General features: G+C 53.8%; 1 protein-coding gene across 2 annotated transcripts; it reads right to left on the bottom strand.

Annotated features, from left to right (window-relative positions):
* Nucleotides 1-1,495: 1,495 nt before the first annotated feature.
* Nucleotides 1,496-25,999, bottom strand: LOC144488703 (persulfide dioxygenase ETHE1, mitochondrial-like). Of its 2 annotated transcripts, XM_078206792.1 has the most exons (9): nt 25,783-25,999; nt 23,504-23,648; nt 16,047-16,263; nt 14,081-14,225; nt 9,247-9,395; nt 7,798-7,927; nt 6,420-6,509; nt 2,983-3,099; nt 1,496-1,840 (listed from the first exon to the last, which is right to left on the bottom strand). In XM_078206792.1, exons 3-9 carry the CDS (start codon nt 16,221-16,223, stop codon nt 1,776-1,778), a joined length of 873 nt encoding a protein of 290 aa, XP_078062918.1. In that variant the 5' UTR covers nt 16,224-16,263; nt 23,504-23,648; nt 25,783-25,999; the 3' UTR covers nt 1,496-1,775. The 2 variants fall into 2 exon arrangements, with proteins under 2 accessions (XP_078062918.1, XP_078062919.1); XM_078206793.1 differs by lacking the exons at nt 23,504-23,648; nt 25,783-25,999 and adding an exon at nt 16,583-16,654.
* Between the last annotated feature and the right edge of the window lie 731 nt (nt 26,000-26,730).

The raw sequence follows: 26,730 nt of genomic DNA, 5'->3' as shown, positions 1-26,730 counted from the left end.
TAGCTCTGTCACGTTACACAGTGAGAAAGCTGGTTGATCTGGGACTGATACTGTGTGACGGGCACTGACTTTGGCGTCGATTCTCTGCCTGGTTTCCAGTTCTGACTTGTCCTGTGGTTCCGCTTTTGCTCACTCACTTTCCCTTCCGCTTTCCATCACTGCACTGGGACATATCTTTAAATGGGGAAGAGAGAGGCTGGGGTCAGAATATAACCTCGGAATTTAAACACAGACACACACAGGAGACTGTGATCCACATCCAGAGCAAGGAATGAGGTCACTGGCTGAATAAAATATCACTTTTCACAGCGGTGTGACTTGATCCTGACTCTCTGAGTGAGAGAGTGTGTGTGTGCTTGATGGGTGTAGAGGGAGCTTTACTCTGTATCTAACCCTGTGCTGTACCTGTCCTGGGAGTGTTTGATGAGGGACAGTGTAGAGGGAGCTTTACTCTGTATCTAACACCGTGCTGTACCTGTCCTGGGAGTGTTTGATGGGGGACAGTGTAGAGGGAGCTTTACTTTGTATCTAACCCCGTGCTGTACCTGTCCTGGGAGTGTTTGATGGGGACAGTGTAGAGGGAGCTTTACTCTGTATCTAACCCCGTGCTGTACCTGTCCTGGGAGTGTTTGATGGGGGACAGTGTAGAGGGAGCTTTACTCTGTATCTAACCCCGTGCTGTACCTGTCCTGGGAGTGTTTGATGGGGGACAGTGTAGAGGGAGCTTTACTCTGTATCTATCCCCGTGCTGTACCTGTCCTGGGAGTGTTTGATGGGGGACAGTGTAGAGGGAGCTTTACTTTGTATCTAACCCCGTGCTGCACCTGTCCTGGGAGTGTTTGATGGGCGACAGTGTAGAGGGAGCTTTACTCTGTATCTAACCCCGTGCTGTACCTGTCCTGGGAGTGTTTGATGGGGGACAGTGTAGAGGGAGCTTTACTCTGTATCTAACCCCGTGCTGTACCTGTCCTGGGAGTGTTTGATGGGGGACAGTGTAGAGGGAGCTTTACTCTGTATCTAACCCCGTGCTGTACCTGTCCTGGGAGTGTTTGATGGGGGACAGTGTAGAGGGAGCTTAACTCTGTATCTAACCCCGTGCTGTACCTGTCCTGGGAGTGTTTGATCGGGACAGTGTAGAGGGAGCTTTACTCTGTATCTAACCCCGTGCTGTACTTGTCCTGGGAGTGTTTGATGGGGGACAGTGTAGAGGGAGCTTTACTCTGTATCCAACCCCTTGCTGTACCTGTCCTGGGAGTGTTTGGTGGTGACAGTGTAGAGGGAGCTTTACTCTGTATCTAACCCCGTGCTGTACCCGTCCTGGGAGTGTTTGATGGGGGACAGTGTAGAGGGAGCTTTACTCTGTATCTAACCCCGTGCTGTACCTGTCCTGGGAGTGTTTGATGGGGACAGTGCAGAGTGGGCTTTACTCTGTATCTAACCCCGTGCTGTACCTGTCCTGTTAGTGTTTGATAGGGAGGGAGATTCAATTCCATATAATCTGATCTTGGATGATTTTATTTCACAATTGAAGCATGTTGAAGGTATTCTGAATTTGGTACTCTGTGTTTGGAGTACAGGAGTGAGATTGGAGAGAGATTCATAAACTGGCCCCATCTTCAGGGAAGAGTAGTTTTGAATCGGAATTGACACAGCTCACACACAGTTTGACATTTGACTTCTGTGGGCATTGACGCCGAAGACAGCTCATCCTCGTGTACAGCAGCTGAAAGAGATTGGTCGCTGAGACCACACAGATCAGAGTCCTGTTGTGCCTCCTAGGGCCCCGTTGCAACTGGATCATCCTGGATTCCACATTGGAGATTGGCCGGAATAGCCACGTCTGTATGTGTGAGAGAGGAAGAGCAAAGATTAACCAGTACTGAGGGAGTGCCGCACTGTCAGAGGGTCAGTACTGAGGGAGTGCTGCACTGTCAGAGGGTCAGTACTGAGGGAGTGCCGCACTGTCAGAGGGTCAGTACTGAGGGAGTGCTACACTGTCAGAGGGTCAGTACTGAGGGAGTGCCGCACTGTCAGAGTGTCAGTACTGAGGGAGTGCCGCACTATCAGAGGGTCAGTACTGAGGGAGTGTCGCACTGTCAGAGGGTCAGTACTGAGGGAGTGCCACACTGTCAGAGGGTCAGTACTGAGGAAGTGCCGCACTGTCAGAGGGTCAGTACTGAGGGAGTGCCGCACTGTCAGAGGGTCAGTACTGAGGGAGTGCCGCACTGTCAGAGGGTCAGTACTGAGGGAGCGCCGCACTGCCAGAGGGTCAGTGCTAAGGGAGTGCTACACTGTCAGATGGTCAGTATTGAGGGAGTGCTGCACTGTCAGAGGGTCAGTACTGAGGGAGTGCCGCACTGTCAGAGGGTCAGTATTGAGGGGGAGTGCTGCACTGTCAGAGGGTCAGTACTGAGGGAGTGCTGCACTGTCAGAGGGTCAGTACTGAGGGAGTGCTGCACTGCCAGAGGGTCAGTGCTGAGGGAGTGCGGCCCAGTCAGAGGGTCAGTACTGAGGGAGTGCCGCACTGTCAGAGGATCAGTACTGAGGGAGTGCCGCACTGTCAGAGGATCAGTACTGAGGGAGCGCCGCACTGTCAGAGATGCCGTCTTTCAGGATGAGACATTAAACCGAGGCTCCGTCTCCTCTCTCTGGGTGGTTGTGAAAGATCCCATGGTCACTTTGGAAGAAGGGTGGGGGGTGGGGGTGAGATCTCCTCAGTGCCCTGGGGCCAATATATATCCCTCAATCACTGAAAAAAATCAGATGAGTTGGGTCATTATCACATTGCTGTCTGTGGGATCTTGCTGTGCGCAAAATGGCTGCTGCATTTCCGACATTACAACAGTTAACAGCACCTCAAAACAAGTCCCTCATTGGCAGGGAAACGCTTTGGGGCATTCTGAGTTGCGGGGGGGAGGGGGTTGAATGCAGAGGGATAATTATCTGTTTTGGGGAATGCGATGATGTGGCTTGGGTTCTCACCAATCTGCGCAGGCTTTGGGAGATTCAGATTGTTCATCAGGTCAATGAACTCTGCCAGCGGTTTGGTGAGACGTGGGTTGAATTTCTTCTCCTCTTCCACAGTCGTCACCGTCCGACCTGCACAAAAACAACAACAGTCACACTCAGAGCAGGAGGAGGCCCCATTCAGCCCCTCGAGCCTGTTACACAGGAACAGGAGGAGGCCCCATTCAGCCCCCCTTGAGCCTGTTACACAGGAACAGGAGGAGGCCCCATTCAGCCCCCCTTGAGCCTGTTACACAGGAACAGGAGGAGGCCCCATTCAGCCCCCCTCGAGCCTGTTACACAGGAACAGGAGGAGGCCCCATTCAACCCCCCTCGAGCCTGTAACACAGGAACAGGGAAGGCCATTCAGCCCCTCGAGCTTGGCCCACCAGTCTATCAGATCCTGGCTGCTCTGTTGCGGAACTCCATCTCCCCGCCTCGGTTCCATCACCTTTCACCCCCCCCTGAACCCAACAAATAACTGGACCAATTTCAGTTGTGAAATATCCAACTGACTCCTCCCGGCCGCAACAGAATTTTCTGGGGTGGGAGAAAATTCTAGAATTCCCTTTGTGTGAGGAACTGCTTCCTGACATCCCCCCCCCCCCCCTCCCCACCCCCCCCCCCCCCCCCCCCCCCATCCTCCCCCCCCGCCGCAAGGACGTCCTGGCTCTGAGTTTCAGATCCATTCGGCCTTGTTCTGGAACCTTCCAATCTTCCATCCCCCCCATCGGAGGAAATAGTTTCTCTCCATCGATCCAATCGAATCCTTTAACCATCTCAAACTCCTCGATGAAATCACCCCGGAATCTTCCGGACTGGAGGGGGACACGAGCCCAGTCTGTGTGACCCTGTCCTCCGAGTTTAACCCTTTCAGTCCCGGGATCGTTCTGGCCCCACCTCCCCCTCCCCCCAGCCGACAGGGACAATATCTCCTTCCTGAGGGACGGCGGGGGGGGGGGGGGGGGTCCAGAACACTATAAATAAATCAGGAGGGAGAGGGGGTGGAGTTGGGACGGACATTGTTGCTGAGATCGGGAACTGAGTGAAAGGCAGAACCGTCAGCAGTGGAATGTGTCTGGACATGAATTCCCGAGATCCGTCAGGGACACTGATCGCAGTTCCAGAAACCCGGCCGAGAAGCCAGTATCCCTGAGAGGAAAAACCCCCTCGTCTGGACGCCAATTCCCTACGGATTGGAATTCCCCACTCGCAAGGCCTTTAGTCACCATTAACCCCCTCCTGCCCTCCATTTCAGCATTAACCCTCTTCTCTCAACTCCCTCCAGATGGAGGGTGACTCTCGCTGGGGGTCAGGGTGGGTCGAGGGGGGAAGGGGTCTTCACATTCATTGCCCACACTCATAGAATCCTTACAATGCAGGAGAGGCCATTCGACCCATCAAGTCTGCGCCGACTCTCTGACAGAGTATCTCTGACAGGGCCTCTTCCCCCACCCTATCCCTGTACCCCTACACACTTCCCATTGCTAATCCATCTAACCCGCACATCATTGGACACTAAGGGACAGTTTAGCATAGCCAATCCACCTAACCTACACACCTTTGGACATTAAGGGGCAATTTAGCACGGCCAATCCACCTAACCTACACACCTTTGGACATTAAGGGGCAATTTAGCACGGCCAATCCACCTAACCTACACACCTTTGGACATTAAGGGGCAATTTAGCACGGCCAATCCACCTAACCTGCACATCTTTGGACACCAAGGGGCAATTTAGCATGGCCAATCCACCTAACCCGCACATCTTTGGACACAAAGGGACAATTTACCATGGCTAATGCACCTAACCTGCACATCTTTGGACACCAAGGGGCAATTTTGCATGGCCAATCCACCTAACCTACACATCTTTGGAGTGTCGGAGGAAAGCAGAGCACCCGGGGGAAACCCACGCAGACACGGGAAGAATGTGCAAACTCCTCACAGACAGTGACCTAAGTCGCTTGCACTATGAGGCATCAGTGCCAGTCACTGTGCCACCTGCCTCAGTAGGCATCTGGATAGATACATGAATTGGCATGGCATAGAGGGATATGGACCACGTAGATGCAAGAAAATATTAGATTGGAGAGACATCTGTGTCGGCACAGACTTGGTGGGTTGAAAGGCCTGTTCCTGTGCTCTATTGTTCTTTGTTATTTGCCTCCCCCCCCCTGGCAGTATACCTACCTTGCCAATGGCATGGTTCACGGGGGATAGTTGGGGAAAGAGGGCATCTCCTTCGATGACTGGGAACCCTGAATGGTTTTCCATTCCAAATGTGAATTCCGGGATTTAAAACAGGGGGAAAAAAAACACCGGAAAATGTGAGGCAAAAGGGACAACCGGAACTGGGATTCATCCAGAGGAACTCTTGATGGGAGGGAAGATTTTTACTATCATGTGATGAAATAGGTGGTTTGTTTGAATTTTGGGGGTGGTTTTGTCTGAAAGGTGACCGGTCAAATATTATCTTCTGACCCTGGCTTCACCATTTGTAGGTTTAGACTCTGACCAAAGATTGTACACATGGACTCTGATTGGGAGCTGCCGTCGGGGATGATGCTCAAGCTTGGAAGGAAAGGAGTCGGAATTCTACCTGAGGGAAATCAGAACTTTGTAGGAACGGATGGCTGAAAACGGTGCTCTATATACTGAGTGGTCTGTCTGGTAAACCCTCGGACCTATCTTTGTTGTACCTGATAAAAAGTGTGCAATTTATTGATATATAAACCTGTTCATTCCTCTTTAATCGATGTCTGCGTGGGTTTCCTCCGGGTGCTCCGGTTTCCTCCCACAGTCGAAAGATGTACAGGTTAGGGTGGATTGGCCATGCTAAATTGCCCCTTAGTGTAAAAAGATGTGTAGGTTAGGGTGATTGGCCATGGTAAATGTGCGGGATTATGGGTGATAGAGCGGAGGGGAGTGGGCCTAGGTAAGATATGGAGGCTGTGATGTGGGTGGCGCAGTGGTTAGCACTGCTGCCTCACAGCGCCAGGGACCCGGGTTCGATCCCGGCTTGGGTCACTGTCTGTGCGGAGTTTGCACATTCTCCCCATGTCTGCGTGGGTTTCCTCCGGGTGCTCCGGTTTCCTCCCACACTCCGAAAGACGTGCTGGTTAGGTGCATTGGCCATGCTAAATTCTCCCTCAGTGTATCTGAACAGGCGCCGGAGTGTAGCGACCAAGGGATTTTCACAGTAACTTCATTGCAGTGTTAATGTAATCCTACTTGTGACTAATAAATGAACTTCAAAAACTGCTATTTAGAAAACTTTAAACAAAGAATATGTTATCATTGCCCCAGACAGCACCCCCCAAACACCCCTGACCCCCACCGGCATAAGCCCCTCTCCCTGCATGGAATGGATGGCCGTTATGGGTGAGGGTGGAGTGTGTCCTTCACTAACCTGTATAATCGTGAGCTGGGTACAGCATGCAATCTCCCGGGAGCGTGAAGATTCGGCTGTGCACGGAATTGTACAGTGTTCTCGGACAACCTGGAGAGACAATCGGGAATGAGTCGTGGAACGGGACGAGCGAGAAGAATTGCAGAGGGGGGAGGAGTTTAAACAAGCCTTTACATTTATGATCGGCTTTCGATAGGCCAGCTGTCGAGATGTTTCCGAGTTTGACAAGTGCGGAAGTGGGGGAATGCAGAACAGAGGGAGGTTTGACAACGACATGCGACAGTCGCGAATAAACCCAAGGGAGAATTCAGGAGAAACGTCTTTACCCGGGGAGTGGGGAGAATGTGGGACTCGCTCCCACGGGGAGTGGGGAGAATGTGGGACTCGCTCCCACGGGGAGTGGGGAGAATGTGGGACTCGCTCCCACGGGGAGTGGGGAGAATGTGGGACTCGCTCCCACGGGGAGTGGGGAGAATGTGGGACTCGCTCCCAGGGGGAGTGGGGAGAATGTGGGACTCGCTCCCACGGGGAGTGGGGAGAATGTGGGACTCGCTCCCACGGGGAGTGGGGAGAATGTGGGACTCGCTCCCAGGGGGAGTGGGGAGAATGTGGGACTCGCTCCCAGGGGGAGTGGGGAGAATGTGGGACTCGCTCCCACGGGGAGTGGGGAGAATGTGGGACTCGCTCCCACGGGGAGTGGGGAGAATGTGGGACTCGCTCCCACGGGGAGTGGGGAGAATGTGGGACTCGCTCCCACGGGGAGTGGGGAGAATGTGGGACTCGCTCCCACGGGGAGTGGGGAGAATGTGGGACTCGCTCCCACGGGGAGTGGGGGGAATGTGGGACCCGCTCCCACGGGGAGTGGGGAGAATGTGGGACTCGCTCCCACGGGGAGTGGGGAGAATGTGGGACTCGCTCCCACGGGGAGTGGGGAGAATGTGGGACTCGCTCCCACGGGGAGTGGGGAGAATGTGGGACTCGCTCCCACGGGGAGTGGGGAGAATGTGGGACTCGCTCCCACGGGGAGTGGGGAGAATGTGGGACTCGCTCCCACGGGGAGTGGGGAGAATGTGGGACTCGCTCCCACGGGGAGTGGGGAGAATGTGGGACTCGCTCCCACGGGGAGTGGGGAGAATGTGGGACTCGCTCCCACGGGGAGTGGGGAGAATGTGGGACTAGCTCCCACGGGGAATGGAGAGAATGTGGGACTCGCTCCCACGGGGAGTGGGGAGAATGTGGGACTCGCTCCCACGGGGAGTGGGGAGAATGTGGAAAGTATTTATCTTGGGAGGTTGGGTGTCAGGGTGAGCGGGATGGAGGGGTGAGCGGGATGGAGGGGTCAGCGGGATGGAGGGGTCAGCGGGATGGAGGGGTTTACCTGACTGGAAATCCGTACGTCCACAACCTCGAATGAGGAGAGCGTCTCCAGTGAAGGCCATGGATTTGTCATTCAGGACGTAGGTGAGACATCCGTCTGTGTGTCCAGGCGTGGAACGAGCCTCGAGATACTGGACAGGGGACGGGCAAAGCAGAGAAATGGAGTCAGCATTCCCAATCCCATCCTTCTCCAAGGACCGAATTCTCACTTTCCTGCTCATTTATGACACACTTCCCATTCCCATAATGATAAATGGATGCTGGAAATCCAAGTAACTGGCATTGGCACTTGGCTCCTTGGGCATTGCCATGCGCTTTGGTGGGATTTGAACCAGGTTCCCTGGAGCGTTACCCTGGAACCGAATTACACGTCCAGTAACAATACCACTACGCCACAGCCTTCCTTAATGGTTCGCCCACACTTGCAGCACTGTGTCCAGTATTGTCGGGGTGGGGGGATTCTCCCTGGAGAATCTCATGGTGTCTGATCCACGGGATTCACGCTGGGCGTCCCGCCCCGATAGCGTCTCCCAGCGCCGGATTTCCAGCGGCGTCAGCTCCGTGACGGAAATCGGCAGGGAGGCGCGGAAACCATTTCAATAAAGATTTAAATATATTTTAAATACAATTAGCGAGCCGGGACTGAATTCTCCGGGTACGCAGGCCTCTCCCCCCCGCCCCCCCCCGCCCCCCCCCCGCTCGCCAGGAGTGGTTCAGTCCAGCGGGGTTTGGAATAGGCCCCACTAACAGGGAGCGGCCTGACCCCGCTGGATTGAAGGGGGGACAATCAGAGCCCCCCCAGGGGGTCGGGTGGCGGGGGTGGTGGTGCCCCCTGGGCATGGGCACCCTGGCGGTGCCCAAGGGGCCAAGTGCCAATGCCAGGGGGCACCTTGGTACTGCCCATCGGGTAGTGCCAAGGGGGTGAGGCCTAGGAGGCGGGGGTCGGCCCTGTGGGGGCGGGGTTGGCAGTGTAACTGTCGGGGGGGGGAATCGGGGCTGGAGATCAGGGGGTCGGGAATGGTCAGGGGGCCAATGATCGGGCTGTTGGGGGGGGGGGGCGGTCAGAGGGCTGGCGTTGCGGGGGGCTGGCCAGCAATCGGGAGGCCGGCAGTGCGGGGCTACTGCACACGCGCTGATCTCCGCTCTGACAGATGGGCGCATGCACACTGGCCCACTCAGCGCTAAGCTGCCGGCCTCTCCAGCGGGAATAGGCCCCGCTGATATTCACACGAGTGCACTCAGCAGTGCACAGAGTGTGGCCGATTCTTCTCTGAACTCCCACTGATAAACCAGCGTGAATTCCTCAGGAGAAAGGAATAGAAGGAGATGGCGATGGGTGGGGATCAGGAGGGGGGTGGGGAGGAGGCTGGTGTGGAGCCGAAACAACAGCAGGGAGCAGATGGGCGGAATGGCCTGTCTCGGTGCGGGAATTACTCTCCATCTTACTCACAAAGTCGCCAAAGTTGATGGTGCTGCCATCCTGGATGTGAATGTCGGCCAGGGCTCCAATATCCTTTGCGATAACACTCCGGCATCCAGGCAGAATCTTCTTCAAGACTCCGGTACCAGTCACATGATCAGCGTGGCAGTGCGTATTGGCTGCAGGGAGGGGGAGCGACACAATGTGATCAGTCAGGTGAATCTCCACCCAATCCAGGATTGGCGGGACAGGCACTTCAAGGAAAAAGCAATTGGATTACGGATCCAATCAGAGGAATGTCGGAATTAGGAACAGAAGTTGGCAAATTCAGCCCTTTGAACCCACTCCGCCATTCAATCAGGATCATGGCTGATCCCTCCCTGGTCTCAAATCCCCACACAGAAACATAGGAGCAGGAGGAGGCCATTCGGCCCTTCGAGCCTGCTCCACCATTCATTACAATCATGGCTGATCGTCCAACTCAATAGCCTAATCCTGCTTTTCCCCCATAACCTCTGATCCCATTCGCCCCAAGTGCCCTATCCAGCCGAATCTTGAATACATTCAATGTTTTGGCACCAACTATTCTTTGGGTGAAGAAATGTCTCCTCATCTCCATCCTAAATGGTCCACAGCGAATCCTCAGACTGTGACCCCTAATTCTGGATATCCCCTTAATCCCTTTTTTATTAGAAATATATCTATCTCCTTCCTGAAACCATTCAACGATTCAGACCCCACCGCGTTATGGGGCAGTGAGTTCCACAAATTCACCACCCTCTGCGAGAAGTAGTTCCTCCTCATCAGTTTTAAATCTACCGCCTCACAACCGATACCTGTGACCTCTTGTTCGAGACTGTCTCACAACGGGAAACGTTTGGTCCACGTTTACTTTATCAATCCCTTTTATTATTTTATATCCCTCGATCAGATCCCCCTCTCATCCTCCTAAACTCCAGCAAGTATCAACCCAGTTTAATCTCTCCTCGTACGTCAACTCTTTCATCCCCGGAATCAATCTGGTGACCCACCTCTGAACTTCCTCCGATGCCACCATCCTGCATTTTTCTAACGCCTGCCACCTCCTCAAAACCCTTCAATCAGGCACATCTTTTGTGTTTGGGAAATGTGGTCACTGTCGTAGTGCAGGGAACGCCGCTGGTTCTTCATGCACAGCAAGATCCCACAAGCAAACAGCAATGTGACAATGACCCAGATCATCTGTTTTTTTTCTTGATGATGGTTGAGGGATAAATATTGACCCCAGGACACCCAGGAGAACCCCCACCCCCCCTCACCCACCCCTGCTCTTCTTCCAAATAGTGACCATGGGATCTTTTAATATATATAATGGGCCGCACAGTGGTTCGCATTCTGCCTCAAAGGGTCAGGGACTCGGGAGAAATGTGCAGTCTCCACACGGACAGTGACTCAAGCCAGGAATCGAACCCGCGTTCCTGGCGCTGTGAGGCAGCAGTGCTAATCACTGCGTCATCGTGCCACCGCTAATCGAGGGGATAAGGCGGGAAAGTGGAGTTGGGCGGCACGGTGGCACAGCGGGTTAGCGCTGCTGCCTCTCAGTGCCAGGGACCCGGGTTCAATTCCAGCCTTGGGGCACTGTCTGTGTGGAGTCTGCACGTTCTCCCCGTGTCTGCGTGGGTTTCCTCCGGGTGCTCCGGTTTCCTCCCACAGTCCAAAGATGTGCGGGTTGGGGGATTAGCAATGCCAAATTGTCCCTCAGTGTCCAAAGATGTGCAGGTTGGGGGGATTGACCATGCTAAATTGTGAAGAGTTTTAGTGCCCTCACTGAAGGAAAGATATAGCAGCATTGGAGGGGAGGGAGGGATTTTCTGATGAGGAGAGGTTGGATAGGTTGGGCCTGTACTCGTTGGAGTTTAGAAGAATGAGAAGCGACCTTATTGAGACATATCGGATTCTCAGGGGGTTTGACAGGGTCGATGCTGAGAGGTTGTTTCCCCGTGTGGGAGAGTCAGGGACCAGAGGGAATAATCTCAGAGTAAGGGGGTCCATTGAAGATAGAGATGAGGAGGAATTTCTTCTCTCAGAGGGGAGTGAATCTGTGGAATTCTTTCCCGCAGGGGGCTGTAGAGGCTGGGTCATTAATGTTCAAGGCTGAGATACACAGATATTTAATCAGTAAGGGAATCATAGAATCCCAACAGTGCAGAAAGAGGCCGTTCGGCCCATCGAGTCTGCACCGTCCGCAATCCCACCCAGGCCCTCTCCCCATAACCCCATGCATTTACCCTAGCTAGTCCCCCTGACACTAAGAGGAAATTTAGCATGGCCAATCCACCGCACATCTTTGGAATGTGGGAGGAAACCGGAGCACCCGGAGGAAACCCACGTAGACATGGGGAGAAGGTGCAGACTCCATACAGACAGTGACCCGAGTCAGGGATTGAACCCGGGTCCCTGGCGCTGTGAGGCAGCCGTGCTAATCACTATACCACCGTGCCGACCCTAATCGAGGGGATAAGGCGGGAAAGTGGAGTTGAGGATTACCACATCAGATCAGTCACAGGCAGCATAGTGTCACAGTGGTTAGCACTGCTGCCTCACAGTGCCAGGGTCCCGGGTTCAATTTCGGCCTCGGGTCACTGTCTGTGTGGACTCTGCATGTTCTCCCCGTGTCTGCGTGGGTTTCCTCCGGGTGCTCCGGTTTCCTCCCACAGTCTGAAAGACGTGCTGGTTAGGTGCACTGGCCATGCTAAATTCACCCTCAGTGTACCCGAACAGGCGCCGGAGTGTGGCGACTAGGGGATTTTCACAATAACTTCATTGCAGTGTTAATGTCAGCCTACTTGTGACACGAATAAATAAACTTTAATCCCATTGAATGGCAGGGCCAGGCTCGATGGGCTGAATGGCCATGTTAGGGTCTAATGAGGTTTGGGTGGGGTGATCTCTGGGGCGGTTTCGAGGGGGGAAGGGGGTTGTCATATAGTTGGGGGTGGGGTACGCGCAGGTAAACATTTGGTTGGGGGGGGGGGGGGGGAGGGGTCACCTCTTTCCACACCCGCCCCCACTACACTTGAGGCTGTGGGCCATGCCACGGGGAAAGTGGGTATACTGGCATGGAAGGGGTGTGGGCAGCAAGTGTAAAGCCCACCGCCCTCGCAACCCCCGTCCCCAAGCAAGAGTCACCCTCCATCGGGGAGGGAGTTGAGGGGAGTGGGTTAGTGCTGAAATGGAGGGCAGGAGGGGGTTAATGGTGACAACAGGCCTCGTGAGTGGGGAATTCCAATCCTTATGGAATTGGCATCCAGACGAGGGGGTTTTTCCTCTCAGGAATACTGGCTTCTCGGCCGCGTTTCAAGGGATCAGTGTCCCAGACGGATCTCGGGGATTCATGTCCAGATACGTTCCTCCTGCTGACAGTTCCGCCTCTCACTGAGTTCCCGATCTCAGCAACAACGTCCGTCCCAACTGCTCCCCGCCCGCTGCCACCCCTCCCCACGACCCCGCACCTTCTCTGATTTATTTACAGAGTTCCGGCTCCCTCCCCCCCCCCCCTCGTCCCTCAGGAAGGAGTTATTGTCCCTGACAGGAGGAGTGGAGCAGATTCACCAGAACAATCCCGGGACTGAAAGGGTTAAAACTCCGAGGACAGGTTCACACAGACTGGGCTCGTGTCCCCCTCCAGTCCGGAAGATTCCGGGGTGATCTAATCACGGGGTTTCAGATGAGTAAAGGATTCGATCGGATCGATTGGGGAGAAACTATTTCCTCTGGCGGGAGCGGGGTGGGGGGATGGAAGATTCCAGAACAAGGCCGGGGGGGGGAGGGGGGGGGGGTGCGGTGGGGTGGGGTGGGGGGGGGTGCGTGATCCTAAACTCAGAGACAGGACATCCTTGCAGGGTGGGAATGCCAGAAAGCACTTCCTCACACAAAGGGAACTTTCTCCCACCCCAGAAAATCCTGTCGTGGCCACGAGGAGCCAATTGGAGTTTTCACAACTGAGATTGGTCCATTTCTTGTCGGGTTAAGGAGGTTGAAGGTTACGGAACTGAGGCGGGGAGATGGAGTTCCGATACAGAGCAGCCAGGATCTGATAGACTGGTGGGACAGGCTCGAGGGGCTGAATGGGCCTTCCTCCTGTGAGACTCGCCCCCATGGGGAATGGGGACAGTCTAGAGGGAGCTTTACTCTGTATCTAACCCCGTGCTGTACCTGTCCTGGGAGTGTTTGATGGGGGACAGTGTAGAGGGAGCTTTACTCTGTATCTGACCCCGTGCTGTACCTGTCCTGGGCGTGTTTGATGGGGACAGTGCAGAGGGAGCTTTACTCTGTATCTAACCCCATGCTGTACCTGTCCTGGGAGTGTTTGATGGGGGACAGTGTAGAGGGAGCTTTACTCTGTATCTAACCCCGTGCTGTACCTGTCCTGGGAGTGTTTGATGGGGGACAGTGTAGAGGGAGCTTTACTCTGTATCTAACCCCGTGCTGTCCCTGTCCTGGGAGTGTTTGATGGGGACAGTGTAGAGGGAGCTTTACTCTGTATCTAACCCCGTGCTGTACCTGTCCTGGGCGTGTTTGATGGGGACAGTGCAGAGGGAGCTTTACTCTGTATCTAACCCCGTGCTGTACCTGTCCTGGGAGTGTTTGATGGAGACAGTGTAGAGGGAGCTTTACTCTGTATCTAACCCCGTGCTGTATCTGTCCTGGGAGTGTTTGATGGGGGACAGTGTAGAGGGAGCTTTACTCTGTAATCTAACCCCGTGCTGTACCTGTCCTGGGCGTGTTTGATGGGGACAGTGCAGAGGGAGCTTTACTCTGTATCTAACCCTGTGCTGTACCTGACCTGGGCGTGTTTGATGGGGACAGTGTCGAGGGAGCATACCTGCGTAGAGCAGTTTTAGTCCCAGCTGCTGAATTAATTGAACATCGCGATTCACTTCATCAATGACAGGATCTATAATCACAGCCTCCTTGCTGTGGGGGTCTGCCAGGATGTACGTGTAGGTGCAGCTGATCTTCTCAAAAAGCTGAAAAAATTCGGAAAGAAAAATTGTGAGTCATTCAGTTGTGAGAGAGAGTTCGTGTGAGAGAGAGAGAGAGAGTGTGTGCGTGAGAGAGAGAGTGTGTGTGTGAGAGAGAGAGTGTGAGAGAGAGAGAGAGTGTGTGTGAGAGAGAGAGAGTGTGTGTGAGAGAGAGAGAGTGTGTGTGAGAGAGAGAGAGTGTGTGTGTGTGAGAGAGAGAGTGTGTGTGTGAGAGAGAGAGTGTGTGTGTGTGAGAGAGAGAGTGTGAGAGTGTGTGTGTGTGAGAGTGTGTGTGTGTGAGAGAGTGTGTGTGTGAGAGAGTGTGTGAGTGAGAGAGTGTGTGTGTGAGAGAGTGTGTGTGTGAGAGAGTGTGTGAGTGAGAGAGTGTGTGTGTGTGAGAGTGTGTGTGTGAGAGAGTGTGTGAGTGAGAGAGTGTGTGTGTGTGAGAGTGTGTGTGTGAGAGAGTGTGTGTGTGAGAGAGTGTGTGAGTGAGAGAGTGTGTGAGAGAGAGAGCATGTCTCAGCGTGTGTTGTGAGCATGTGTGTGTGCGCGCATGCGAGTGTGCGCATGAGTGCGTATATGTTCACGAGTGTGTGCACATGTTTGTGACTGTGAGTTTTTTTGTGTATGTGTAAGGGAGTGCTGCACTGTCAGAGGGTCAGTGCTGAGGGAGTGCCGCACTGTCAGAGGGTCAGTACTGAGGGAGTGCCGCACTGTCAGAGGGTCAGTACTGAGGGAGTGCCGCACTGTCAGAGGGTCAGTACTGAGGGAGTGCTGCACTGTCAGAGGGTCAGTACTGAGGGAGTGCCGCACTGTCAGAGGGTCAGTGCTGAGGGAGTGCCGCACTGTCAGAGGGTCAGTACTGAGGGAGTGTCGCACTGTCAGAGGGTCAGTACTGAGGGAGTGCTGCACTGTCAGAGGGTCAGTACTGAGGGAGTGCTGCACTGTCAGAGGGTCAGCACTGAGGGAGTGCCGCACTGTCAGAGGGTCAGTACTGAGGGAGTGCTGCACTGTCAGAGGGTCAGTACTGAGGGAGTGCCGCACTGTCAGAGGGTCAGTACTGAGGGAGTGCCGCACTGTCAGAGGGTCAGTACTGAGGGAGTGCCGCACTGTCAGAGGGTCAGTTACTGAGGGAGTGCCACACTGTCAGAGGGTCAGTACTGAGGGAGTGCTGCACTGTCAGAGGTTCAGTACTGAGGGAGTGCCGCACTGTCAGAGGGTCAGTTACTGAGGGAGCGCTGCACTGTCAGAGGGTCAGTACTGAGGGAGTGCCGCACTGTCAGAGAGTCAGTACTGAGGGAGTGCTGCACTGTCAGAGGGTCAGTGCTGAGGGAGTGCCGCACTGTCAGAGGGTCAGTGCTGAGGGAGTGCCGCACTGTCAGAGGGTCAGTGCTGAGGGAGTGCTGCACTGTCAGAGGGTCAGTACTGAGGGAGTGCTGCACTGTCAGAGGGTCAGTACTGAGGGAGTGCCGCACTGTCAGAGAGTCAGTACTGAGGGAGTGCTGCACTGTCAGAGGGTCAGTGCTGAGGGAGTGCTGCACTGTCAGAGGGTCAGTGCTGAGGGAGTGCCGCACTGTCAGAGGGTCAGTGCTGAGGGAGTGCCGCACTGTCAGAGGGTCAGTACTGAGGGAGTGCCGCACTGTCAGAGGGTCAGTACTGAGGGAGTGCCGCACTGTCAGAGAGTCAGTACTGAGGGAGTGCCGCACTGTCAGAGGGTCAGTGCTGAGGGAGTGCCGCACTGTCAGAGGGTCAGTGCTGAGGGAGTGCTGCACTGTCAGAGGGTTTTTGTCTCTCTGAGTTTCTGTTGACCCAAATCTAATGTCTTACCTGTCGAAATATTAACCCTTTAGCCCGGGCAGTCTGTTGGTGGTACAGTTTGCTGGGTACACCAGGGATGAAGGACTGTCGTGGACGTACATTCCAGCCGCTGCGAAATCCAGTCCCAGGCTTGGGACTGATTGTTAGGCCTCGGAGGCTGTTGGATTTGAGCAGAGGCCCCAACATTGACAAAGCGCAGCAAGTGTAACTTTCTTATGTCTGCACTCTGAGGAAGTGAGAGAATAAAGTGATCAGAGGCAAACTTTATGAAGCAATAAGAGTTTAAACATTAATCACTCCTTCACATTGCGTAAGTTTTATTGCAGACAGCCCAAAGTACAGCTGTAGGTACACTGGACATTGGGAGGGGATTAATGCAGTACTCTGCACTGTGGGGATGAGTGTGGCTCACATAATAACTCCAAACTAAACGCCATCTAAGGACAAACATTAACACACCCCCATCCACAAACATTCACTCCCTCCACACCGACGCACAGTGGCAGCCGTGTGTACCATCTACAAGATGCACTGCAGCAACTCACCAAGGTTCCTTAGGCAGCTCCTTCCAAACCCACAACCACTGCCATCCAGAAGGACAAGGACAGCAGATACCTGGGAACAGCACCACCTGGAGGTTCCCCTCCGAGTCACTCACCATCCCGACTTGGGAATATATCGGCCGTTCCTTCACTGTCGCTGGGGTCAAAATCCTGGAACTCCCTCCCTAACAGCACTGTGGGTGTACCTACACCTCAGGGACTGCAGCGGGGTCCAAGATGGCGGCTCACCCGCCACCTTCCCAAGGGGCAATGAGGGATGGGCAATAAATGCTGGACCCGGCCAGTGAGGGGTTGGGGGCTGATTTAGGCAGATCCGGTTTTACATCGGGGTGGGAATTGAGGGCGCGGGAAGGGGGCGTTGGCAAACAGTTTGGACAAAGCGGTCAAACCACAGGGATGCTGGTTCGGGAGAGGGTTCAGCTCGCATTGAGAAAGTTAAGACCCTATTGAACGGCACTCCCTGGGAAATAACAGCTTAATATAACCAACAATATCACCTGATTCCTGGTATGACAGCTCTGTCATATGAGGAGAGACTAAGCCGGCTCGTTAGGATTATATTCACTGGAGTTTAGAAGAGTGAGAGGGGATCTCGTAGAAACGTATAAATTTCTAACAGGGTTCAATAGGGTAGCTTCAGAAAGAATGTTCCCGATGGTGGGGGAGTCCAGAACTAGGGGTCAGGAGTTTATAAGTTGAATCATAGAATCCCTACAGTACAGAAGGAGGCCATTCGGCCCATCGAGTCTGCACCGACCACAATCCCACCCTGGCCCTAACCCTGTAACCCCACATTTACCTTGCTAATCCCCCTGACACTAGGGTCAATTTAACATGGCCAATCAACCTAACCCACACATCTTTGGACTGTAGGAGGAAACTGGAGCACCCGGAGGAAACCCACGCAGACACGAGGAGCAGACTCCACACAGACAGTGACCCAAGCCGGGAATTGAACCCGGGTCCCTGGCGCTGTGAGGCAGCAGTGCTAACCACTGTGCCACCGTGCTGCCCATAATTTGATGTTCGTGTACCTTTTAAGAGGTTTTTGTTCTCTGTAGCTCACAGCCTTAGCTGAAGAGCTTGTCATGTGAGGAATGGTTGAGGAGTCTGGCTCTGCACTCGGTGGAGTTTTTAGAAAGATAAGCGGGGGGGGGACTAATTGAAGCTTACAGAATACTGAGAGGTCTGGGTAGATTGTCCACTCTGTGGGAGAGACTAGAGTGAAGGGACGCTCCTTTAAACTGAGATGAGGAGGTTCTGACTTAAGAACATAAGAACATAAGAAATAGGAGCAGGAGTAGGCCATCTAGCCCCTCGAGCCTGCCCCGCCATTCAATAAGATCATGGCTGATCTGACGTGGATCAGTACCACTTACCCGCCTGATCCCCATAACCCTTAATTCCCTTACCGATCAGGAATCCATCCATCCGCGCTTTAAACATATTCAGCGAGGTAGCCTCCACCACCTCAGTGGGCAGAGAATTCCAGAGATTCACCACCCTCTGGGAGAAGAAGTTCCTCCTCAACTCTGTCTTAAACCGACCCCCCTTTATTTTGAGGCTGTGTCCTCTAGTTTTAACTTCCTTACGAAGTGGAAAGAATCTCTCCGCCTCCACCCTATCCAGCCCCCGCATTATCTTATAAGTCTCCATAAGATCCCCCCTCATCCTTCTAAACTCCAATGAGTACAAACCCAATCTCCTCAGCCTCTCCTCATAATCCAAACCCCTCATCTCCGGTATCAACCTGGTGAACCTTCTCTGCACTCCCTCCAATGCCAATATATCCTTCCTCATATAAGGGGACCAATACTGCACACAGTATTCCAGCTGCGGCCTCACCAATGCCCTGTACAGGTGCATCAAGACATCCCTGCTTTTATATTCTATCCCCCTCGCAATATAGGCCAACATCCCATTTGCCTTCTTGATCACCTGTTGTACCTGCAGACTGGGCTTTTGCGTCTCATGCACAAGGACCCCCAGGTCCCTTTGCACGGTAGCATGTTTTAATTTGTTTCCATTGAGATAATAATCCCATTTGTTATTATTTCCTCCAAAGTGTATAACCTTGCATTTATCAACGTTATACTCCATTTGCCATATCCTCGCCCACTCACTCAGCCTGTCCAAATCTCTCTGCAGATCTTCTCCGTCCTCCACACGATTCGCTTTTCCACTTATCTTTGTGTCGTCTGCAAACTTCAAACTGTTCTGGGTGTGTCATGAGGACTATTAGAACTTACAAGACTGGGAGTTTTAATTTCTCTAACCAAAGGACTCAACTCCATAGAAACATAGAAGATAGGAGCAGGAGGAGGCCATTCGGCCCTTCGAGCCTGCTCCGCCATTCATTACGATCATGGCTGATCGTCCAACTCAATAACCTAATCCTGCTTTCACCCCATAACCTTTGATCCCATTCGCCCCAAGTGCTATATCCAGCCGCCTCTTCAATGTTTTGGTATCAACTACTTCCTGTGGTAATTAATTCCACAGGCTCACCACTCTCTGGGTGAAGAAATGTTTCCTCATCTCCGTCCTAAATGGTCCACACCGAATCCTCAGACTGTAACCCCTGGTTCTGGACACCCCTGATGCGCTACTCAAACACGAGGCCTGATGCTCGGTAAATGAAAGGCTTTTATTCACTGTAATGAAGCAGCCAGTAATTATATACACTATCCCAGACTGAAGGGGTCCCGGCCAGAGCAGGGACTCTTATACCTCTCCCAGGAGGCGGAGCCCGACTGGGATGTACCACAACACTACAATACAAAGGTGTAACAACCCCACCCTAACCCCAACAGCAACAATAGCACAACCCAACAGTAACATATGTACATCCTTGTAGTACTGGCCAGCCCCTGGCTCAGCACTATCCAGTGGGAACCAACGATGGTTCACCACACCACCCCCACTATCGGAAATATCCTCCCTGCATCTACCCTGTCTTGTCCTGTTAGAATTTTATAAGTCTCTATGAGATTCCCTCCTCATTCGTCTGAACTCCAGTGAAAACAATCCTCACCGAGTCAATCTCTCCTCATACATCAGTCCCGCCATCCCCGGAATCAGCCTGGTAAACAAAGAACAAAGAACAACACAGCACATGAACAGGCCCTTCAGCCCTCCAAGCCTGCGCTGCTCAAGTGCCCAACTAGACCATTCGTTTGTATCCCTCTATTCCCAGTCTGTTCATGTGGCTATCTCGATAAGTCTTAAACGATCCCAGCGTGTCCGCCTCAATCACCTTGCTTGGCAGTACATTCCAGGCCCCCACCACCCTCTGTGTAAAATACCGAGGAGAACCCCCACCCCCCCTCACCCACCCCTGCTCTTCTTCCAAATAGTGAACATGGGATCTTTTAATATATATAATGGGCCGCACAGTGGTTCGCATTCTGCCTCAAAGGGTCAGGGACTCGGGGAAAACGTGCAGTCTCCACACGGACAGTGACTCAAGCCAGGAATCGAACCCGCGTTCCTGGCGCTGTGAGGCAGCAGTGCTAATCACTGCGTCATCGTGCCACCGCTAATCGAGGGGATAAGGCGGGAAAGTGGAGTTGGGCGGCACGGTGGCACAGCGGGTTAGCGCTGCTGCCTCTCAGCGCCAGGGACCCGGGTTCAATTCCAGCCTCGGGGCACTGTCTGTGTGGAGTCTGCACGTTCTCCCCGTGTCTGCGTGGGTTTCCTCCGGGTGCTCCGGTTTCCTCCCACAGTCCAAAGATGTGCGGGTTGGGGGATTAGCAATGCCAAATTGTCCCTCAGTGTCCAAAGATGTGCAGGTTGGGGGGATTGACCATGCTAAATTGTGAAGAGTTTTAGTGCCCTCACTGAAGGAAAGATTTAGCAGCATTGGAGGGTAGGGAGGGATTTTCTGATGAGGAGAGGTTGGATAGGTTGGGCCTGTACTCGTTGGAGTTTAGAAGAATGAGAGGCGATCTTATTGAGACATATCGGATTCTCAGGGGGTTTGACAGGGTCGATGCTGAGAGGTTGTTTCCCCGTGTGGGAGAGTCTGGGACCAGAGGGAATAATCTCAGAGTGAGGGGGCCCATTGAAGATAGAGATGAGGAGGAATTTCTTCTCTCAGAGGGGAGTGAATCTGTGGAATTCTTTCCCGCAGGGGGCTGTAGAGGCTGGGTCATTAATGTTCAAGGCTGAGATAGACAGATATTTAATCAGGAAGGGAATCATAGAATCCCAACAGTGCAGAAAGAGGCCGTTCGGCCCATCGAGTCTGCACCGTCCGCAATCCCACCCAGGCCCTCTCCCCATAACCCCATGCATTTACCCTAGCTAGTCCCCCTGACACTAAGAGGAAATTTAGCATGGCCAATCCACCGCACATCTTTGGACTGTGGGAGGAAACCGGAGCACCCGGAGGAAACCCACGTAGACATGGGAAGAACGTGCAGACTCCATACAGACAGTGACCCGAGCCAGGGATTGAACCCGGGTCCCTGGCGCTGTGAGGCAGCCGTGCTAATCACTGTGCCACCGTGCCAACCCTAATCGAGGGGATAAGGCGGGAAAGTGGAGTTGAGGATTACCACATCAGATCAGTCACAGGCAGCATAGTGGCACAGTGGTTAGCACTGCTGCCTCACAGCCATGCCACGGGGAAAGTGGATATACTGGCATGGAAGGGGTGTGGGCAGCAAGTGTAAAGCCCACCGCCCTCGCAACCCCCGTCCCCAAGCAAGAGTCACCCTCCATCGGGGAGGGAGGGAGTTGAGGGGAGTGGGTTAGTGCTGAAATGGAGGGCAGGAGGGGGTTAATGGTGACAACAGGCCTCGTGAGTGGGGAATTCCAATCCTTATGGAATTGGCATCCAGACGAGGGGGTTTTTCCTCTCAGGAATACTGGCTTCTCGGCCGCGTTTCAAGGGATCAGTGTCCCAGACGGATCTCGGGGATTCATGTCCAGATACGTTCCTCCTGCTGACAGTTCCGCCTCTCACTGAGTTCCCGATCTCAGCAACAACGTACGTCCCAACTGCTCCCCGCCCGCTGCCACCCCTCCCCACGACCCCGCACCTTCTCTGATTTATTTACAGAGTTCCGGCTCCCTCCCCCCCCCCTCGTCCCTCAGGAAGGAGTTATTGTCCCTGACAGGAGGAGTGGAGCAGATTCACCAGAACAATCCCGGGACTGAAAGGGTTAAAACTCCGAGGACAGGTTCACACAGACTGGGCTCGTGTCCCCCTCCAGTCCGGAAGATTCCGGGGTGATCTAATCACGGGGTTTCAGATGAGTAAAGGATTCGATCGGATCGATTGGGGAGAAACTATTTCCTCTGGCGGGAGCGGGGTGGGGGGATGGAAGATTCCAGAACAAGGCCGGGGGGCGGGGGGGGGTGCGGTGGGGTGGGGTGGGGGGGGGGTGCGTGATCCTAAACTCAGAGACAGGACATCCTTGCAGGGTGGGAATGCCAGAAAGCACTTCCTCACACAAAGGGAACTTTCTCCCACCCCAGAAAATCCTGTCGTGGCCACGAGGAGCCAATTGGAGTTTTCACAACTGAGATTGGTCCATTTCTTGTCGGGTTAAGGAGGTTGAAGGTTACGGAACTGAGGCGGGGAGATGGAGTTCCGATACAGAGCAGCCAGGATCTGATAGACTGGTGGGACAGGCTCGAGGGGCTGAATGGGCCTTCCTCCTGTGAGACTCGCCCCCATGGGGAATGGGGACAGTCTAGAGGGAGCTTTACTCTGTATCTAACCCCGTGCTGTACCTGTCCTGGGAGTGTTTGATGGGGGACAGTGCAGAGGGAGCTTTACTCTGTATCTAACCCCGTGCTGTACCTGTACTGGGAGTGTTTGATGGGGGACAGTGTAGAGGGAGCTTTACTCTGTAATCTAACTCCGTGCTGTACCTGTCCTGGGAGTGTTTGATGGGGACAGTGTAGAGGGAGCTTTACTCTGTAATCTAACCCCGTGCTGTACCTGTCCTGGGAGTGTTTGATGGGGGACAGTGTAGAGGGAGCTTTACTCTGTATCTGACCCCGTGCTGTACCTGTCCTGGGCGTGTTTGATGGGGACAGTGTAGAGGGAGCTTTACTCTGTATCTAACCCCGTGCTGTACCTGTCCTGGGAGTGTTTGATGGGGGACAGTGTAGAGGGAGCTTTACTCTGTATCTAACCCCGTGCTGTACCTGTCCTGGGAGTGTTTGATGGGGACAGTGTAGAGGGAGCTTTATTCTGTATCTAACCCCGTGCTGTACCTGTCCTGGGAGTGTTTGATGGGGACAGTGTAGAGGGAGCTTTACTCTGTATCTAACCCCGTGCTGTACCTGTCCTGGGAGTGTTTGATGGGGACAGTGCAGAGGGAGCTTTACTCTGTATCTAACCCCGTGCTGTACCTGTCCTGGGAGTGTTTGATGGGGGACAGTGTAGAGGGAGCTTTACTCTGTAATCTAACCCCGTGCTGTACCTGTCCTGGGAGTGTTTGATGGGGGACAGTGTAGAGGGAGCTTTACTCTGTATCTGACCCCGTGCTGTACCTGTCCTGGGAGTGTTTGATGGGGGACAGTGTAGAGGGAGCTTTACTCTGTATCTAACCCCGTGCTGTACCTGTCCTGGGCGTGTTTGATGGGGACAGTGCAGAGGGAGCTTTACTCTGTATCTAACCCCGTGCTGTACCTGTCCTGGGAGTGTTTGATGGGGGACAGTGTAGAGGGAGCTTTACTCTGTAATCTAACCCCGTGCTGTACCTGTCCTGGGCGTGTTTGATGGGGACAGTGCAGAGGGAGCTTTACTCTGTATCTAACCCCGTGCTGTACCTGACCTGGGCGTGTTTGATGGGGACAGTGTCGAGGGAGCTTTACTCTGTAATCTAACCCCGTGCTGTACCTGACCTGGGAGTGTTTGATGGGGACAGTGTCGAGGGAGCATACCTGCGTAGAGCAGTTTTAGTCCCAGCTGCTGAATTAATTGAACATCGCGATTCACTTCATCAATGACAGGATCTATAATCACAGCCTCCTTGCTGTGGGGGTCTGCCAGGATGTACGTGTAGGTGCAGCTGATCTTCTCAAAGAGCTGAAAAAATTCGGAAAGAAAAATTGTGAGTCATTCAGTTGTGAGAGAGAGTTCGTGTGAGAGAGAGAGAGAGAGTGTGTGCGTGAGAGAGAGAGTGTGTGTGTGAGAGAGAGAGTGTGAGAGAGAGAGAGAGTGTGTGTGAGAGAGAGAGAGTGTGTGTGAGAGAGAGAGAGTGTGTGTGAGTGGGAGAGTGTGTGTGTGAGAGAGAGAGAGTGTGGTGTGTGAGAGAGAGAGAGTGTGTGTGAGAGAGAGAGAGTGTGTGTGAGAGAGAGAGAGTGTGTGTGAGAGAGAGAGAGTGTGTGTGAGAGAGAGAGAGTGTGTGTGTGAGAGAGAGAGTGTGTGTGTGAGAGAGAGAGTGTGTGTGTGAGAGAGAGAGTGTGTGTGAGAGAGAGAGAGTGTGTGTGTGAGAGAGAGAGTGTGTGTGTGAGAGAGAGAGTGTGTGTGTGAGAGAGAGAGTGTGTGTGAGAGAGAGAGTGTGTGTGTGAGAGAGAGAGTGTGTGTGTGAGAGAGAGAGAGTGTGGTGTGTGAGAGAGTGAGAGTGTGTGTGTGTGAGAGAGAGAGTGTGTGTGTGAGAGAGAGAGTGTGTGTGAGAGAGAGAGTGTGTGTGTGAGAGAGTGTGTGTGTGAGAGTATGTGAGAGAGAGAGTGTGTGAGAGAGTGTCTGAGTGAGAGAGTGTGTGAGAGAGAGAGCATGTCTCAGCGTGTGTTGTGAGCATGTGTGTGTGCGCGCATGCGAGTGTGCGCATGAGTGCGTATATGTTCACGAGTGTGTGCACATGTTTGTGACTGTGAGTTTTTTTGTGTATGTGTAAGGGAGTGCTGCACTGTCAGAGGGACAGTACTGAGGGAGTGCCGCACTGTCAGAGGGACAGTACTGAGGGAGTGCCGCACTGTCAGAGGGTCAGTACTGAGGGAATGCTGCACTGTCAGAGGGTCAGTGCTGAGGGAGTGCTGCACTGTCAGAGGGTCAGTACTGAGGGAGTGCTGCACTGTCAGAGGGTCAGTACTGAGGGAGTGCCGCACTGTCAGAGAGTCAGTACTGAGGGAATGCTGCACTGTCAGAGGGTCAGTACTGAGGGAGTGCTGCACTGTCAGAGGGTCAGTACTGAGGGAGTGCCGCACTGTCAGAGGGTCAGTTACTGAGGGAGTGCCACACTGTCAGAGGGTCAGTACTGAGGGAGTGCTGCACTGTCAGAGGGTCAGTGCTGAGGGAGTGTCGCACTGTCAGAGGGTCAGTGCTGAGGGAGTGCCGCACTGTCAGAGGGTCAGTACTGAGGGAGTGCCGCACTGTCAGAGAGTCAGTACTGAGGGAGTGCCGCACTGTCAGAGGGTCAGTACTGAGGGAGTGCCGCACTGTCAGAGAGTCAGTACTGAGGGAGTGCTGCACTGTCAGAGGGTCAGTACTGAGGGAGTGCTGCACTGTCAGAGAGTCAGTACTGAGGGTGTGCCGCACTGTCAGAGGGTCAGTACTGAGGGAGTGCTGCACTGTCAGAGGGTCAGTGCTGAGGGAGTGCCGCACTGTCAGAGAGTCAGTACTGAGGGTGTGCCGCACTGTCAGAGGGTCAGTACTGAGGGAGTGCTGCACTGTCAGAGGGTCAGTGCTGAGGGAGTGCTGCACTGTCAGAGGGTCAGTGCTGAGGGAGTGTCGCACTGTCAGAGGGTCAGTGCTGAGGGAGTGCCGCACTGTCAGAGGGTCAGTACTGAGGGAGTGCCGCACTGTCAGAGAGTCAGTACTGAGGGAGTGCCGCACTGTCAGAGGGTCAGTACTGAGGGAGTGCCGCACTGTCAGAGAGTCAGTACTGAGGGAGTGCTGCACTGTCAGAGGGTCAGTGCTGAGGGAGTGCTGCACTGTCAGAGGGTCAGTGCTGAGGGAGTGCCGCACTGTCAGAGGGTCAGTGCTGAGGGAGTGCCGCACTGTCAGAGGGTCAGTACTGAGGGAGTGCTGCACTGTCAGAGGGTCAGTACTGAGGGAGTGCCGCACTGTCAGAGAGTCAGTACTGAGGGAGTGCCGCACTGTCAGAGGGTCAGTGCTGAGGGAGTGCCGCACTGTCAGAGGGTCAGTGCTGAGGGAGTGCTGCACTGTCAGAGGGTTTTTGTCTCTCTGAGTTTCTGTTGACCCAAATCTAATGTCTTACCTGTCGAAATATTAACCCTTTAGCCCGGGCAGTCTGTTGGTGGTACAGTTTGCTGGGTACACCAGGGATGAAGGACTGTCGTGGACGTACATTCCAGCCGCTGCGAAATCCAGTCCCAGGCTTGGGACTGATTGTTAGGCCTCGGAGGCTGTTGGATTTGAGCAGAGGCCCCAACATTGACAAAGCGCAGCAAGTGTAACTTTCTTATGTCTGCACTCTGAGGAAGTGAGAGAATAAAGTGATCAGAGGCAAACTTTATGAAGCAATAAGAGTTTAAACATTAATCACTCCTTCACATTGCGTAAGTTTTATTGCAGACAGCCCAAAGTACAGCTGTAGGTACACTGGACATTGGGAGGGGATTAATGCAGTACTCTGCACTGTGGGGATGAGTGTGGCTCACATAATAACTCCAAACTAAACGCCATCTAAGGACAAACATTAACACACCCCCATCCACAAACATTCACTCCCTCCACACCGACGCACAGTGGCAGCCGTGTGTACCATCTACAAGATGCACTGCAGCAACTCACCAAGGTTCCTTAGGCAGCTCCTTCCAAACCCACAACCACTGCCATCCAGAAGGACAAGGACAGCAGATACCTGGGAACAGCACCACCTGGAGGTTCCCCTCCGAGTCACTCACCATCCCGACTTGGGAATATATCGGCCGTTCCTTCACTGTCGCTGGGGTCAAAATCCTGGAACTCCCTCCCTAACAGCACTGTGGGTGTACCTACACCTCAGGGACTGCAGCGGGGTCCAAGATGGCGGCTCACCCGCCACCTTCCCAAGGGGCAATGAGGGATGGGCAATAAATGCTGGACCCGGCCAGTGAGGGGTTGGGGGCTGATTTAGGCAGATCCGGTTTTACATCGGGGTGGGAATTGAGGGCGCGGGAAGGGGGCGTTGGCAAACAGTTTGGACAAAGCGGTCAAACCACAG

Source organism: Mustelus asterias, unplaced genomic scaffold (genome assembly GCF_964213995.1).
Source record: "Mustelus asterias unplaced genomic scaffold, sMusAst1.hap1.1 HAP1_SCAFFOLD_1789, whole genome shotgun sequence".
Taxonomy (NCBI): Eukaryota; Metazoa; Chordata; class Chondrichthyes; order Carcharhiniformes; family Triakidae; genus Mustelus; species Mustelus asterias.
The sequence above is the reverse complement of the archived record's forward strand: the minus strand, read 5'-3'. Positions and strand labels throughout refer to the sequence as shown.

Bases quoted from the DNA above. Each gene is read 5' to 3' on its own strand.
- LOC144488703 (XM_078206792.1), bottom strand. From the start codon at position 16,223: ATGTTGGGGCCTCTGCTCAAATCCAACAGCCTCCGAGGCCTAACAATC. The intron at 9,396-14,080 runs GTATGCTCCCTC...CCCTCCCTGCAG, and splicing joins ACTAAAACTGCTCTACGCAG to CCAATACGCACTGCCACGCT. The intron at 7,928-9,246 runs GTGAGTAAGATG...TCCCCTGTCCAG, and splicing joins CCATCAACTTTGGCGACTTT to TATCTCGAGGCTCGTTCCAC.